The sequence below is a fragment of the Phalacrocorax aristotelis genome, chromosome 6 (genome assembly GCF_949628215.1).
Source record: "Phalacrocorax aristotelis chromosome 6, bGulAri2.1, whole genome shotgun sequence".
NCBI lineage: Eukaryota > Metazoa > Chordata > Aves > Suliformes > Phalacrocoracidae > Phalacrocorax > Phalacrocorax aristotelis.
The window spans coordinates 30,475,114-30,492,189 of NC_134281.1; the positions used below are offsets into that span (position 1 = coordinate 30,475,114).

At 45.1% G+C, this 17,076-nt stretch overlaps 1 protein-coding gene across 2 annotated transcripts in view; it reads right to left on the bottom strand.

Annotated features, from left to right (window-relative positions):
• Positions 1 to 16,515: 16,515 nt before the first annotated feature.
• RC3H1 (ring finger and CCCH-type domains 1) overlaps positions 16,516 to 17,076 on the bottom strand; it is an 84,742-nt gene continuing 84,181 nt past the window's right edge. The window contains exon 7 of one of the 2 annotated variants that reach the window (XM_075096815.1): positions 16,516 to 17,067. In XM_075096815.1, the coding sequence (XP_074952916.1) occupies positions 16,894 to 17,067 (174 nt within the window). In that variant the 3' untranslated portion in view covers positions 16,516 to 16,893. The remainder of the gene's footprint in view (positions 17,068 to 17,076) is intronic. The other variant, XM_075096816.1, reaches the window with a different exon arrangement.

Below are 17,076 nucleotides of genomic sequence, written 5' to 3' on the forward strand. Positions count from 1 at the left end.
TGCAAAAAGAAAAATAACCCTACTTTACTTCCTCGCAATGGTTCAGGAAACTTAAAAGTGAATGGTTCCTAGAGCAATCACAACTCTGTCCCCTTGCATGGACTTAAACTTTTGTATTCTAAGCAGCTCTGATGTTTAGAGCAAGGTAAACAAACCCGGAGAGACATGCCTGCGTTGTGTATTGTAGGTGTTTGCACGTGCTTACGTGTTTCCTAAACAGAAAAGCATGGGACAGGTAGATAAGTGCAAATATCTTGACATCTTTTGAAGAAGTCTTTTAAAAAATATGCAATACTTTAAGAGTTTTTTCTGGTTCTGATGCTGAGTTGTTCATGATGGAGGGGGAAAATGAACGACGGGTTGCACAGAATGGGTTTGGGAGAGGATGTTTCATTGAAGGAGTTCTCTTGAGTATGTATAACATGTACAATAAGGAAGGATGAGGTTCTGATCCTTAAGGCAATGGGAGGAACAATGAGACATTGAAAAGGAATACAATTCATCTTGCTCTGGCAAAGCAAGCCGGGCGAGCTGTTAGAGTCTGGGCTTGGCAGGCAGGAGACTTACCAAGTAAAAATAAAGCTTGCCCCACAGTCAGACTGCACAATTTTGGGCACATGGAAACATCTCCAGCCCACGCTTTCCCCACCTGCAAATGGGGACTTGGGATCGTTTTCCTGCCTCTTTAGAGGGAAGAATTTGGAGGAGGGTGACATATTCTTGCCTTGCTTTATATACTTTTCTCTTGTATAAGTGAGGGGTCTCACTGTTCCTCCCATGTCTGTCTCAAAAAGCAGACATAGCTCTAATGTTTGGGGGTTTTTTTGGGGGGAGGGGAGGGAAGGGCTTGGTGCCAGGATCACATGTAACAGGGATGGGCTCCTAAGAGAGGAACCTCTGCAGGTGTTCTGAGCCAGGCACCCGCAAAGTCCAATTTCATTGACCATTTCAAATAGGAAAACTGATATCTCACCCCTGTTTTCCTTCTGTCCCTTCTTCTTCCTCTCCTGTCAAGTGCATCATCACACAGTGAATGATTTTCTAAATGGCCACCCAAGGGACCAGCCCCATTGGGTTTCCAGTCAAAGGTCAAACAGGATTGTACTGAAACAGTAAGGTTGCCAGAGAGCAGTAGCAGATGATGAGAGATAAGAGGGTGGCTAAGGTAGGTTTCATTGCAATCGAGGTGCGGGGAGGAGCGGAGATGTGCAGAGTATGCTGCTCTAGTCATAGCTTTTGAAGTTACCAAAAATCAAAAAGAAGAAAGTTAGAAACTTTGAAATCCTATCCTGTTCACGCTAGAGTGCATCAGAAGTTACTTTTAGTTGCTTAAAAGATTTTTAAGTGTTTTAAAATAGAACTTTTAAAAGAATACTACCAAACTATAAAAACATAAAATTATTTATATACATATATTATATATAAATATAGTGGGAAAGTTTCCCTGCTAAGCTTGCTGTGAAGAGAAGGGTGAAGGTGCAGTAACTGCTATAGAAGCAACATTTTTCTGAAACAGATGGCAACCGATCCATCAAAGCGTAGTGATGAAGGGCTGATGTTAAATGGTGAATGCCTTTATCCGTATGGCATAGCTGTGAGTTTCTTGAGCAGGTTTTTGTTTTACTCTATTGATACTGTGAACGGAGGAGCATCCTAACAGTCCAGGATGCCAGCAGCGCGTCCTGTTTTGCTGATTCACTACTTTCAATTGGCCTGGTGGAAACCATGGAACTGGTCCTTCATATTGTACTAGGCTAGTTTGAAAACAAAGCTTGTGAAAGGTTTTTATTTTTTCCTCTTTTTTTTTCTTTTTTTTTTTGGGTGCAGAGGTTGCCACTGTATAAACGATCATTTCTGATTGCATGCGAAAGAGCCAATATTCTTGCCCGGGCCTCGCTGAGGTGAAGTTTATAGCTTGTAGCTAGAGTCAGTATAAGGTATGGTAGTGGGAATCATTTTAATATTATTTCTGTACATTTAATGGATGTGTATATGTATGTATGTGTAGAAATCATGGTGTCTCTGATGTTTTCTTGAACAGCGCTGAAGGCAGTTTAGGCCTATCTGCACTGGAAGATGGAACCAGTTCAGAGGAATTGTTTATTAAACTTTTCTTTCAGTGGTTGACTTCCTCAGTGCACATAAGGCCAAGGTTCAAGAAAAAAAGGGGTTGGAGGTCATGTACGGTATGGAAAAACCTCATGTGAATTTTCCGGCAGTGGTGTAGCTACTTGGAGCTGCTTTCGGTAACAGAATGATGCCATCTTTCCTTGCTTCTCCATTGGCAAACCACGTAGCTCTTTACGGTTGCACCAAAGCTGTGGGGAATGAGATGCCATCTTCCCAGTGCGAATGCTTCTGTGACAGGTTGACGCATGGCTTTGCATTTCCACGGCTAGCTGCAGCTTTTTCCCCTCTGCCAAAACTGTGATTTCAACTGTGATTTAAGGAGGATGTGAAGAGAACTCTGTCATATTTTAATACCTCTGTACGTAACATTTCTGTCCGCTTCAGAGTTAGGGCTTACTAACCCATTTGTTTGCTTGCCTCAGGCAACAGGGGGAACACAACCTATTTCTGCAGTTTTCTTTCTCAGAGGGGGAACACAGTTCTTTGCTGCGGCAGAGAAACCTGCCAAATGTGAAGTGTTGCGGTTATCTCCTTGAGCCTGCAGAAAGCCCCGGTGCCAAGTCACAGCAAAGTGACGTGACGGTTGCTGTGGCTGTTCCCTGCTCTGCCAGGTTCCTCTGAATAGCTGTGAAAATAACAAGAATTGTGTTAATACTGTGCTGCTGCTTTGGGGAAAAGCTAAACCTCTTCCTCTTGGGAGGATGACCGATGTGAAACTGGGAAAGGGAAAGAGCAGAAGGTCTTTTTGCTCTCTTGCAGTGGGAGCATGTGAAAGCAAACCGTGCTTCTTATTTCCAGCAGCGAGGTAGAGAGGGATGAATGAGGAGGCTTTATGAAATGTGATTTTATAATGGGAGGCTGAGAACACGCTCAGAGCCGCTTAATAAGATCCAGGGATATCAGCCTGGTAAGAGTCAGAGCAGCTGATGCAGATGGGCAATCCCTCTCTTGTCCTCCCAGCATTGTCCAGCCATCAGGTTCAGTCCTTTGGCTTGCTTACGTCTTCTCTACGAATATTTTCAAGCTGTGATCTGTGTAATTTAACTTTCAGAAGTTTGAGTGGCTGAAGGGCAGGAAGAAAAGAAAGTGTGCTGTGTCTCTGCTGCTGTTTTAAATCCAGCTGAGGTCGGTAGTGGCTGACTCTGTTCCCATCTGACAGCTCTTCAGAGCTGGAATTGCGTTAGGAACAAGCTGCGGTCTTGCTGAAAAGCTTAGCGGGGCAGGTTTGGTGGGGAGGGCGTGGAGCCAGAATTTCAGCCCTCTGAGAGATCAAGGTTGAAATAAATTGATAGGACAGATCTCCCTGCTTGTCCTGCCCTTGTTTTGTGACAGCTAGGTGACTTTGGTTTCCAGGGCAGACCATCCCATGCTTCTACGCAGTAGTAATTTTACTTAAAAAGTGTGGCGTCCAGTTCAGTAAATGAGTCTAAGCAGTCTGGTCTCCGAGCAGAGTCCTTCTGCTGCCTTTGGGTGATTCAACCCTAACGATGCATTTGCAAGAGCAGAGTTGTAGCTTTTACTTGCTGCTGACTTCATCTGTCCTGCAGAACCCAAAGTATAAATAGAAAGACAGCTGAAAAGGTGCAGGATTTTTGGGTGGAAGGTAGCTTATGAAATAGACTGAGTCATGAATCTTTAAAACAAAGAAAAATTAGCACCCCTTAACTTAAATATTTAAACTTTATAAAATTCTCCTCTTCAATCTATGACATGCCTGACCGTTTAGCCATACCAGCATCCAAGTGTTTCTGAATAGTTGGCACCACATGCTGTTCTTGCTCTACTGGAAATATTTTGGGAATGGGAGAAGTCAAGGAGCTGTGGTTTGGGAAACTTCTGATTTTTATCAAGTTTTGGGCTCTTGAGTTTCCCCTGGGAGCCGAGCCCATAGCCAGGACTGGAGTCAGAAAGTCTGGGGTCTTTTCATGGAGCTGCTGCTGCCCGTCGGCGTAGCCTCATCTGGCAATAACGATATCCTCAGAGATGAGCATTACTCCTGTCATGAGGTGAGATCCACGCACAGAGCTTACACGTCTTCAGTGGAAGGTCCTAAAGAGGAGCTAAGTATCTTTATTTTAATCAGTCATTCAAAGGGTATTTTAATATAAAATACATACATATATATGTATGTACATTTATATATATATATTTGTAACCAAATAAAAGCTAGAACTATGCAAACACTACTGGGCTGCTTGAAACTAATGTCTACCAGAATATTTTGGAATAGAGTAGATTTGGAGTAGATCTGTAGGATTTTTTGTTTTTAAATGAAATGCAGCAGACCAAAGTTTTGCTGCAGTTAGTCTTCCTAGAAACTTAGGTTATTCCTAATCTGGAACCCACTCAAGTGGGTTATAAAATTTTCTGAAGAGTCCTACCATCTCTAAAATATTTCCATGTGCTGAAAGGCTTTCTTTTGCAAAACACAGGAAAACACAGAGGCTGGGACTAGGAGAGATTGAGTGTGATGTTTGGGATAATATTTAGAAGAGAAGTAGAATCAAGGAAGGACTGGGAGCATTTTCTTTTGGAAGTAGGATTGAGTTGGCTTCAAGGAATCTTCCTACTTGTTAAAATGTCCATTCTGGAGACGGAGGCAGTGATCGAAGCATCACTGGGCTGAATTCTGGTCTCGGTGGAGGTATCAGAAATCTTCCTGCTGAAACTGATGGTACCAGGGTTTAGGCTGCTGGGATAAACTTCTTGTGGTTTCTGCCGTTTCTTTGTGTCAGATCCTATCTTTGCTTTTAGGATTATCAGAAATATATCCAACTGTAACCTTCAGTGACCTTTGACTTTTTATTCCTGGGGACTGTAGAAAATTCAGGTTTCCTATAACGTTATCCTCATCCCAACTGTGAACAAATTACTACTGCTTCTTATAATTTATTTTCTTTCTGTTCCTGAACGTCTGTGTGATCCAGCCGTTCACCAGTGCCACCTTCCAGTGCTTCATTAGCTTTTATGCACAGGGAATTGTTGCAATGGATAAGTTGACCATGCTAGTTGGAAGAGTAGAAGCCTTTGGAGATGACTTTTGCTTCCTCTAGCTGTCATTAGGGAATGCACACACACATACTTGTATATACATATATATGTATACATATATAAAGTGTTTCAGTATAAACTCATTTAGCATTATTCTTATTTAATTTATATTTTAATCCAGTTGTAAACCAAAGTATTACAGCTTGTGAAATTATGTGTCTCAGAAATGGGAGGAACCTTTTTAGATGGGAGCTCTGAAAGATCTTTGCTGACAAAAATGTGGATATGAACAAGACTTAAGAGCTTTTGCTGGTGAATCCTAGAGATTCACAGCCTTGGAAGGATTTAAGATTTACTTGCTGGGTAAAGTCCAATGGGGGAAGCAGTATGGGTTACCATTTTATGACACTGGCGGGATTTTTCCTTATCCAGTATAATTTGGTATTGGAGGAGTTGTTACAAGAGCAGTACAGCGGGGTATCTGTTGGAGATGAGGCACGTAGCTAAAACTAAGAGGGCGATGTCAGGTAGTGCTGTTTGCTTCTGCTGTCTTCTGTTGACAGATCTGGATTGAGGTGTGTTGGGTTCAGCTCTGGGCATCTCAGTACTGCCTTGCTAAACGATGCTGCAGGGAGCTGGTCAGTTGATGGTTTGAATGAGCACTTTAAAAGCATCACTCAGCAGCATTTCTGCTGCTGGAATTTTCCAGCAGAATCACTTGGAGTCTCTGCCACCCTGCTGGTCACAAAACCTGGGGCTTCTGCCCTGCCTTTTGAATTGGGATCCTTTAAGGAAGCATGAGGACTTGCCTACTAGAATGCCTTGAGGAAATCTTCTGCAAGGGAAAATGAGGTGTGAATTTAGGCATGGATTTGCTGTACATGCTGTAATGTAGATCTAAAGTGATCCTGTATGGTCCTCTGCCTGACCCCTTCCTTATAAACGCAGGGTTTGGATGGATTTGTGTAAACACGCGTAGAAAAGACGGACAGGCTGCCTCACTGCTGGCACTGCTTCTGCCTGCATCCCCTTGGGCTTGCCATTTCTTGCTGTGGCATCTGAGAAGGGTTGGAGCTGAGAGGTGTTTGCTGAGACAGAGTACAGCTGCCGCTGGACCAGGTGCTCCTGGGCTTTGGCTCATCTGTGCTGTCAAAGTGATTAAAGCAACCCACAAGAAGGGTTTCAGAGCCTTCTGAAGGCTTGGAAATTGCAATGTTTTTCATGGTACTTAATGGTTTTGTAGGAAAACAAGTATGTTCTAGCGAGCCTAGAAATGAAAGACAGCAAATCAGCCTGTAGTCTGGCACAGCTGGGAGCTGGAGAGAGAGAAGGCCACAAAGACAACTGCTAATGTATTTAGTATCTAATTTACAGTTTTAGAAAACAGGCCTTTGCTATTTACTGATGTCTAGGGGTGGGTTGGTTTATTTTTAAGTAAATTCTCTGGAGGTACACGTTCTGCTGTACCCAATGGAAAGAAATAAATGCGTTCAAAGATAAAATTTTGCCGATTCTTCTGTGCCGGGGAGTAGTTGCCTTTCCAAGGAATTAGCAAACTCTATGAGCAAACTCTCCTCTAACAATCTCCCACAGGCTTCGCAGTGGCTGTGGTCCTCTTGCTCTTCTGCTCAGCCTGGACTCTAGAGTTTCTTTTTATAGAGGGTTTCCCTGCATCCCTTATATTGAGCAGGGTGATGGTCCACCTACCTTTGTTGATTAAGTTCATTGAATAATTCCCAGCAGGATTAGTGTGTACTCACAGCTCATGGCGTATCAAGCACTCTGTCAGCTACACACAGTACGATTCTAGATCTGGCAAATATAAAAAGATTGTAAGCTAATCTATTTCTAATTGTAGTCACCAGGTATTGCGGGTTGAGTACAAGAGCCCTTCTGTGCCAGTGTGTAGGAACATCATCCATCACATCAAATTTGTTTTGATTGAGGCATCCTGTAAGCAACCTCAGTGTGAAGGTGCTTCTCAGTGCAGCTGTCAGGAGAAACTGGTCTGATACCAGCAGCAGATCATGTCTGGCTGCTGTGTCAAATAGCAGTTGCTCTAACAAAGCAGGCAAAGAGAAAGGGAAAGCAGGCTCAGGAGAAGAGAGGTACCTTAGACCAAGCACTGGCTGCTACTTGGGCAGAAAAGAGTTACTTGGTTGAGACAGTGGTCTGTATGTGGAATTTATGTCTTTTTTTGTTCAAATAACATACATTTATTTATTTATTTATTACAAAAAAAGGTAGCCCTTTCTACTGAAATTCTCCCAAGTTGATTATTAAGTAGCACTAGTGTCATCGTGCTGCATCCAGTGACTCCTCGGTGTTTGGTGGGTTGGTGACGATACGTAAGCTGGAGGCTTTGGGTGAGGGGGTTGTGAATGCATGCTGCTGGCTGTCTTTCCCTCTGATAATTCTGGTAGCTTCAAGACACGGACCAAAAGGTATTCTTTTTGTTTTAAAGCTGCAATTCTTTTCATGGAAATGTTGAAAAATCTTAGCTCCCTCGCCAGTTATTTTTACGTTCTGTTTTGTTGAATTCTCATCTGGCATCGGTTTGTGATCTAAGAACAATTTCTGTCACACCCATGAGTAGGACTTTGTAGGACTTTGCAGATCACAGAAGGTTTAAAACCTGTGGCTGTAGGAGCTGTATGTAACGTGGTTTTTATGCTGCCATAGAGGTTGGGAGGGATGAGGAAGGGTCTTTGCAGAGAGCTGGTCTCTGTCACAGTGAGGATTGGCTCACCAAACACCAGTTGCCGCTTGCAGGGGTCTTCAAGGCTAGAGGTGCAGATGGGATTTTCTTCATAGATTTTCCTTGTGGTTTCCCATTGCGTGAGCGCTTCGCTTCCCTGCTTCAGCAGTGAGCAACAGCCTCTACTGCCGTCAGCATTGAGGCTGTGTCTCGGGACCCTGTGGGGGAACCCTAGGAGGGGAGTTATGCACCTTCAGAACCAAAAAGTTGAACTTGTCAAAGGCTTTTGTGAATGAGGAGTTAAACTTGCTTTTGGCAGGGTGGTGGATTAGGCCTGGGGGTTTTGGCTGTTAACATGTATTCAGATCCTTGTTTTTGCAGGGTGAGATGGGCCATTTCAGAAATCTGGGCAAGGAAAAGTGGTAGCGTTTGAACCCTGTGTTCTCATTCCAGGTTTCCAAGAACCGCACCAGGTATGTCGATGCCATCGATGGGGTGGAGGGGGAGCTGTGCAGCATCGTGTTACATGGCTGGGAGTGTGTATGTATTAGATTGAGGGGTGCTGGGAGTCCCATGCTAGAGGTGACCCAGGTGAATGGGTGCCTTTTGAGTCCGACTGGATGGTGAGGTGTTCCCAAAAAGCGGTCTGAGCTGTGCCTGTCAAACTTACAGGGTGCTAGTTTTTTGATGAGCTGGTGAGTAGTGTTCAGAGAGGAGTGGGAAACGTTTTACCATAAACTCTTTGCACAGTGCTTCTGCAAAGCTGCGGGACTGTGTTGTACCAGCACAGCCCTGCACAAGCACCCCCCCCGCTCATCCCCTATTGCTACATGCAGCATTGGTAGAGCAGGCCAAGCTGAAACTGTCTCACTGGAAAAAAGAGGGTGTTTCCCTGCAGAATGTGGCGCAGGAGGGAAGGGAGGGAGAGAAGAAGCTGTGGGATTTGTGTCCTAGCTGGAGCCCAGGCCTTTTAGCCCTGGGCACAGAGAGCTCAAGACCTATTGCCTGTCACGGAGGGAAGGGGCCTAGGTGGGTGGTTTTCTTCTTTGCTAGAGGGAAGCTATCGTGTCTGCTGGAAAAAAAAATGCATGTGGAGTCGGGTAATTCTTGCTAAGAAATCAGTTCTGTTACTGGTTATATTCCAGCAGCAGAATAATTAACAAAGTACTTCTGTTTATTAAAAAACTTAGTGTTAATTCTAACGTGGTGATGGTGACCTGTTTATACCAACTAGTGTGCGATTCACATCACACCTGTACAAAGCTGTTGTTATTTCCCCATCATAGAAGCAGTGGCAAATCTCCCTCCAGCTGCAGACTCGTGAGGGTCTGTAAATGGGAAGATGCCCCTTCCCCTTTGGCTGATGAGCAGCGTAAAGGACTCAGCCCACAAAGCGATTGAAAACAGCAGCACTTCAACTATGCAGATAGCTTGCCTAGATTAGCCAGAGTTTCTTTAGGTAGCCAGAGACACGATTTGGTTCCTCCTAGCCTGAGCCATTTGTTGTAGCAGGGAGACTGTCTGCAAAACGCAAACAAAAATAGCGAAGAAAGGAGGTTGGCTTAGCAGGGAGGAGGGAGACACCCGAAATAAGGAGAGGGCTCACCTGTTTTCAGCGCTGGCTGTGGCTGTTGGCACTGGAAACCAACAGGAGGTGTTGGACAGAGCAGGTGAAACGACAGCAAAGCCTCATTGGGATGAAGTGTGCATGTGTATCTAGCACATTGTGGATGCTGTGGGCAGGGAAATGCCGGTTGTAGAACCTGCATGTGTTCAGGAGTACGTGGGAAACCCTGCTGTCTTGGGAGACAGGCGTGCAAAGATGCCTATAGCCTGTCCTAAAATGTTAGAGCTGAGCAGCACCAGTGTTTTCCATTCTGGAGCCGTGAATGGAAACAAAGGAAAATGAGTCAGTCCCTAGTGGAGTTAAATTTGCTGTGCGGATTTCAGAAACACCCTTGGAAGGAACTGAAGGGTGGCAAGTGAAGGCAGGAAAGGGGCAGTACCAGAGAGATTTCAAAGTGCCATTTTCTGAATGTTAGGTTTCCTAGCATGTGTTTCAGCTGTTGAAGGCTGAAGTTTGTTTTCATTTCAGTACCCTCTCCTTTAACGATGTCATTAATTTAAACTCAGCAGACAAGGGGAGGGTGCAGAGAAGACAGAGCCAAACTCTCGAGAGATGCATGGTGGAAGGAGGAGCAGCGGTAGGCAGAAATTTATACAGGGATAATCAAGTTAGTTAGGTATTATAAGGTATTTTTTCACCGTGAGTATAGCCAAACAGTATTGGAACAGGTTGTCCAGAGAGACTGTGAAATCTCCATCCTGGGAGATACTCCAAACTTGACCGGGCAAGACCCTGCATGACCTGCTTGAAGCTGGCCCTGCTTTGAGGGGTGAGCGGGGCTGGGACCCCGAGGCCTTCCTCCCACCCTCCCTGATTCTCAGCTTCTCTGTTGCTCCCCTGGAGTACAAAATATTGCCCCACTGCATGCTGCACTGCATAATGCAAAACAAGGGGTAGAGTTTTATTCTAGCAGTGCATCTCCAGGTAGGATTTTTTTGCATTTATCAATGATTAATCCATGAAATTGCATCTTGTCTGCCATGGTCTATGAAGTCCAGCTGCTCCCCAGGCATGAGTGCAGCCTCCAGGTTCCTGTTTCCATTAGACTATGCCAAGCTGTATTTTTATTACTTTATATATTTTTTTTTTAGTATTATGTAAAAATGGGCAGCTTTAACGGGCTTCCTAGTTCATATCAGTTAAGCTTTTGAAACATATTCAGGTATCTTTTAAATACTGCTGTGTAAGTTCCTTGTTTAATCTGATGTATTCTGATTTATTATTTTACTGCAGTTATCTAAGGCAGTACTTTTAAAAAAGCAAAATCAGTGCATTTTTTTTTTGCAGACTGTCAGCTATGTTAAGCCTCCAGCTTTACTTAGTTTTTGTAAATGTACTTAACCCTCTCCCCCCTCAGATCTATGGTTAAATGTGTTCATTATTTTTATATTGCAGTGGAGAGTATTTATTTAAACCTTCCCGTTATCTTTGCAGGCAGACCCAATACCATTGGCTATGAAACTGTGAAACTAATTAGAAATGAAAAATGAAGCTAGATTGGTTAGTTTTACTACTGGTTGTAAAACACAGAAAGTAGCAGCACAAAAGAAGAAAAGTACAATTGAAATTACTCAGTCTGGGGCGGGGGAAGGAATCACAAAACTATGGCTGAGAAACTTCTTGAAAATTAGTTTTAACCTGATGATGTTACTTCACTGGTTCTCCATTTGATCAAGTTCAAAGGTTGTGCTTGAGACCAAGAGGTGTGTCTGGGGTCCATTCATTCATTGACGTGGCTAGGGCATTGGTTTAATACGGGAGCTCGTGCTCCCGTGATGCTATTTTCTTAGAATTTACATGTCTAAGGAAACTCTATGGATTACTGTGAAGCTTTTATTTAATACTTCATTGCATGTAAATTGGTAACTGAACACAACTCTTGGCTTAACAGAGGCAAGGGCCAGAGGAAGATTTTGTCGTGGAGGCTAGTAACTGCAGGTGACACTGACAAAAGGTGGACAGTGCAATTCTCCCAATGACAGCTTTGGTTTTGGCAAGAGGCGCGAAGCCTCGTCACCCCTGCAGCTGCCCCTTGCCCATGGGGGTCCACCTCAAGGTGAACTAGTCCCAAGTTTGCTCTGTAAAAACACAGGGATGGGGTTTTGTTCACACAGCCTGTCATCAGCGCCTATGTTTTCAGGCTGAGGGCAAGCTCGGTCTCTGAGGGAGATTTGGGATGATTTGTCGGTTGTGCACGGGTACTTGTCTCAAGTGTTAGAAGGTTTCCAAAGCCAGGGCTATGCTGTTGGGGGAAGCAGCTGATCTGGATCACGGGTGAATTTGGGATGGAGAGCAGGATTTTGTCATTCCCTTTGCTAAAGACTAATTCTTTTCGGCTCCCCTGAAGTTCTTGCCTGGGCAGAAAGCTGACACACGACAGCTTCCAGGGCTACGTTGTTGGCACTGGGCAAGCAGCTGTGAGAAATATTTTGAAGTGAAAAGGTAACATCGTCATTCAACTAGCCCATGTTTCTTTTGTGTTTGTGTATGTAAAATTGCTGACAGTTAGGACAGGCCAAGGGGTGCAAGAGTAATCCTTCTTGGTGGCAAACCCAGGACTTTTCTAAATAAGCTCTTTTAAAATAATAATATGCAGCTGTTCTTGCAGTAATGTATTCCTCACTTTGTGCCCCACGCTTACAGGCAGGGTTAGTGAGGGACAAGAGAAGACTGTATCAGAGGTTAGCTCACAGAAATGAAAGCAAGCTATTCAAAGTACTGCTTTTGTCTGAAAAGGGAAGGGAAAGGATGCAGTTTTCCCCTAAGCCTCCAGTATCTTAATCACTAGCTGAAGCTCCCATGAGCTGTGCCCTAGTTGTCTCCGAAGCTGCTCTCTGCCCCCTCCTTTCCCTGGCGTCACCCCATCTTTCCTGTACAACACTGTGAATATGACACCAGTAGCTGTTTTTAACATTTCCATTAAAACTGCTCAGAGCATGAAATGCTGTCCTACGCCGTCACCTGGTGACGCTGTACAGGACGAGCTGTGCCCGAGAGCCCTGTTCAGCTAACGATAACCCCCCACAGGGACACTGACGATTGAGCGCTTCCTTGCTGAGCACTGGAAGAGTATTGTAACAAGAGTTAACAACGTAAGTGGCTTTGTATAGCAATTTGCTAATCAAATTTGATTTTGTAATGAACTAAACTGACAATCAATTTCTAAAATATAAAAGCCTCTTAGAGGGAATAGTCAAGTATGTCTTCAACAGAAAGATTAACTGGGATAACTCTTAATAAAGAGCACAGGATTTTTTGGGGTTTGGTTTTTTTTGAGCAATCACTCCAGAAATTTATTTGCATTAAGCAGCAGAAGATTCACAGGACAGTAACTACCTCTCTCTCTTGGAGTGCTGAGGTTACCACACTACACACTCTATCAGCAAAGCTTTCACTTAAACCAGATTTGTTTTCCTTACCTCTGTGTTTCAGAAATGCAGGTCTGCTCTGTAAAGTGACTCTATGAAAATGGCATCTGCCAGGAGCAGGGGGAAACCTTTTAGGGTCCATCATCCCTCTTTGCCACCAGTCTCTTGCTGTGACCCTTGCAGGTTCGCTCTGGGGCTACGACAGTTCAGGGTGGATTCGTTACTTCACGTGTTCTGCATAATAGCGAACTGTTCCCCCGGCCAAAGGCTGCTGCCAGAGCTGTGAGACGGCGGGCTCAACTCCTGCACTGGGAACTTAGTTAACAGTAGTGGAAGGTAAGAGGAGAATCCATCTCCCTCCTGCCTCCAAAAGAGCAGGCAGCAGTAAAAAAAGCAATAAAATAAAATAAAATGATAAAAAAACACTTTTATATGTTGGTCATTAGTCAGCAGATCTGACTCTGCAAATTTATATATATACACACGGACAGAGAGCAGATCTCTCATGTGAAAAGGTGCCATTTTTTTCTAAACAGAGTCCCTTTCCAAACTAGAACAGCACTTTAAATAGGTTCCTCTTAAAAAAGAAAAAAAAAAAAAAGAAAAAAAAAGAAAAAAAGAAAAAAAAAAACCCTTTACTGAAGAAATGCACTTTAAATTGTAAGATGAGTATGGCTGTTGCTGGCTTTTGACCCAGCTGTACAGGTAGGTGGCTTCTTGTCAGCCAGGGCCCAGGAGGGAGCAAAGTTGCCAGACCCTCGGCTGCCACCAGCAGCCTGAAAACTACCACAGCTCTACCTCCCGCTCCCACAGCCCTCCCGGCCTGGCGCTGCCCCTGCCGGCACGACAGGAGTGTCCACCGCAGCCACCAAACCTGGTTGCAGCTCAGCCGTGCTGTAGCACTAACAGGACTGGCATGCACCGGCCTGTTAGAATACTTTTGTAATCGGTCAAGAAAAACCCACCCTTGCCTGTAAAGAATATTTAAACCTGGTTTATAATAGGTCAGAAGTTACACCCAGTTACAACACAGCAGACAGCCCATCCGCGTGCACAGGGCTGAGCTAAGTTGAACGAGCAAAGCCATGACGAAGTTGTTGCTGGGGCTGTGGGTTTTTTTTCCCCCCATAACGTGGCTATGGAGCCTGAGTTAGTTCAGGTTTGGTTGTTGTTTTTTTTTTAAACCTAAGTTTGTGTGTCCCATGGCAATTGTGCTCTGAGCTGGTTTGCAGAGTAACCATTTGTAAGAAAAATTGTGCTGTCACCTTCAACTCTTGACCTATAAATCAAACTTTTTAGGACAGTCCTAACACGCAAGACTTACTTTCACAGAAAGTTCCTGCTGTACTCATTTTTTTGTCTTTAACTTTATTTTTGGTTGCAATCCTTATTTCAAGGAAAAAAAAAAAGGTCAGCATTCACTCTAGTCTGCAGTAGGTTGAAGTGTGAGCCTGCTGTGTGTAACTTGTGGATATGCGACTGTTCAATGATTTTACAAGCTGTTCCCAAGCTCTAGGTCCTCTACCGTCGCTTTCCTTTTCCTCTTCCAGTGGGAGCTGGCAGAGAGAAACTCTTTGGAGCAGCCGTCGGCCCCATGGCCGATGGCATACTGGGAGGGCCAGTGCTGCTGGAGGGGGGGGCTGGCAAGGGTGGTAGGAGAACCAGGGCTGGGGAAGGGGGAAAAAAAAACCAAGGTAGAGGGGACTGTACAATTGCATTGAAAGCAGTTTAGCAAAAAGTGCTCTCGTTGGACAGCTTTAAGAACAATGTGAATGAAAACTTAGCAACTTGGATATCTTTGAAAATTCTATAAATGTATACTTGAAATTCTGTTTGTATTAAAAAAACAAATCGCATTTTCTTCTTTCTTTTAACACTGTATAAGAGAACATTATGCATGTGAGTGGTTTGAGAATTAAATGGTTTAATACTCAGATCCTCGTCTGTGTCTTGTAGCCGACTGGTCTGAGCTGACGTTGATTTTCTCTTTGCTGCCCACTTAAAATGAGCCGCGGTGCGAGAGCCTGGTCCCTGCTTTACGCAGCTCCATGCTGCCCTAAGCTTAGTGATGTGGGAGAGGCTGGGCTGTGCCAGGCTGCTTTTGCTGGCATCTTAGATAACGTCTGTCCTTTTTTAATGAGCTTTGTCTCACCACTTCTGCAGGCTCAGCCCTTTTCAGTCTCACTAGGTAGAGAAAGCACTATGCTCTCGCTGCAGGCCAAGCGCCCGATCCCTGTTGTGGCAAGCGGGCTTTCCCGGCTGCGGGTGGCAGGTGAGGCCTTTTGGTTCAGCGCCATGCTAGGGAGACCCAGGCGTTTCCTCAGCCATCCTCTTTCACCAGCTCCCCACCGCCATAGCCTGGAGCACAACCACAAAGGCCAAGGTTATGCGAGGAGAGTGGGTGTTTCTGGAGCCGCACAATAAGGTAGCAAGCAGAAGATAGGATCCAGCAAGAAAAGACACAGTGGTGAGTGCCAGAGTAGGACAGGGAGAGAGGAAGAGCTGCTTACTGAATTCTTAGTGAGTTCCAAGGTGCTCCCCCTTCTCTTCCAGGGCCAAGGCTGCTGCATTAAAGCAGCTGCATACACAGCTTCTTTCAGAGGTATTACTCCAGGCAAGCATGGCAGCACGAAAAGAAGTGCTTTACAGGTTGCCTGTGTGTATGTGTGTGTGCAGGGGTCTGATCGCTACAGCCCTGTGATACAACAGAGGCGGTGACTCTCCACGTCCAAACTGCTTGCAACACAAACACAGGGGCTACAAAACCTTCCAAAACTACAGACACCCTCCCAGACACGTACAGAGCTGTTCCCAGACATGACCAATCATCTCGTACCAGCTCTTCCACGGACTGGCACATCTAAGTTGGCTCCTTCATTGCTTGGCTTGCTGTGGTAACTGCTGCTGAGAGGAAGTCTTTACAAGAAGGCAGATGTTTCACTGGTTCTACAAAATCCAGAGTAAATGGCACACCAGGGAGTGCCACCTATGGTATTTCAGCAGCTGCCTGCACACAACACTTCCGTAACTTGCACTGATGACAGGACAGGACTGCGCTTTCACTGCTCTTCCTGTTTTAAACAGCTGCCCTAAATGCAGAAATCTAAGAGGAAACTCACATTTTCTTCTGCATCTTGAAGACAGCCCTGTCAGCGGTCATACAGCAGCGTGACCGCCTTGGGTGGACCAGGGGTCAGACCACACACGTGGCATGGCAGCAGGCCAGGACACCTCAGCTCTAGGAATAAACTTGCAGGTGAAAGAACAGATTTTTAACACAGAGTTAATGGATGGTGGTTGCTTTACCTGGGCATTGCCATGGTTTGTGGACACCCCGCTACAGTAACTTGTAGCATGGCGCTAGTTTAAAGCTTAACTACACAAAAAGACAGAGTCACAGCCTTGGCTACATGAGGCTTTCACTAGTGACGTCTCAGCACTTGGACACATCGGACGCGCTAGAGCTCTGGGCAGTTAGGGCTCTGGTGTTTGGCAACTCTGCCACCTACCAGCTGTTCCACACAGGTCTGTGTAAAGATGTTTCTGGCCCAGCCAGCACATGCTATTTTGGCTGCTGCTGTTCTGCTGACCTCCCCAGCACAGTGTTGTTCTGCTGGGGCCAGGGTGTGCAGGGAAGGACCCGTTTATTGAAGAAGGAATAAGTCTAGGAAGGGACTTAGTGAAAACTGTCCATTCAGAGATCAGTTTGTTACATACAGATCTGTAGGTTTTTAATGTACCAGGGGATCAGAGTTACAGTTTGAGGCCTGAATGAGAGGAGGGTTGGCTATAAGAATGACAGCAATGCTGGATGCAGGCTTAGGTGCCACAAAAATGCCAGTGCTGGAAAAAATTCAGCTTCCCTTCGAATGTGGATGGAGCAGGTGAGGTGCTCTCTGAACCCCCTTGCCTGACACAGCAAGAGGAGCAGTAACACCCCAGGTAGGTAACAGTCCCTCCTGCAGCTTGCATCAAACAGTAAGACCAACCACCCCAGGAGGAGCCCGGGCTTTGTGGCAGTACCCTACTGCCCCTTTTCCAGAGGCAGAGAAGGGAGATGCAAGACCTTGACAGGCCCTTTAGGAGCAAGGATCAGCTATTCTGCCCATGAAGATAATGGTGTTGAGGGCAGCTTCCCGGATGAAAAGCAGGAAGGGCCTGTTGGCATTGAAGATTATTCTGTTCATGGGGAAGGAACGGCCAGAAACAGTGACAGCTGTAGCAGCTGATGCCTCGCTGCCTTCCTCATTCACCTACCAACA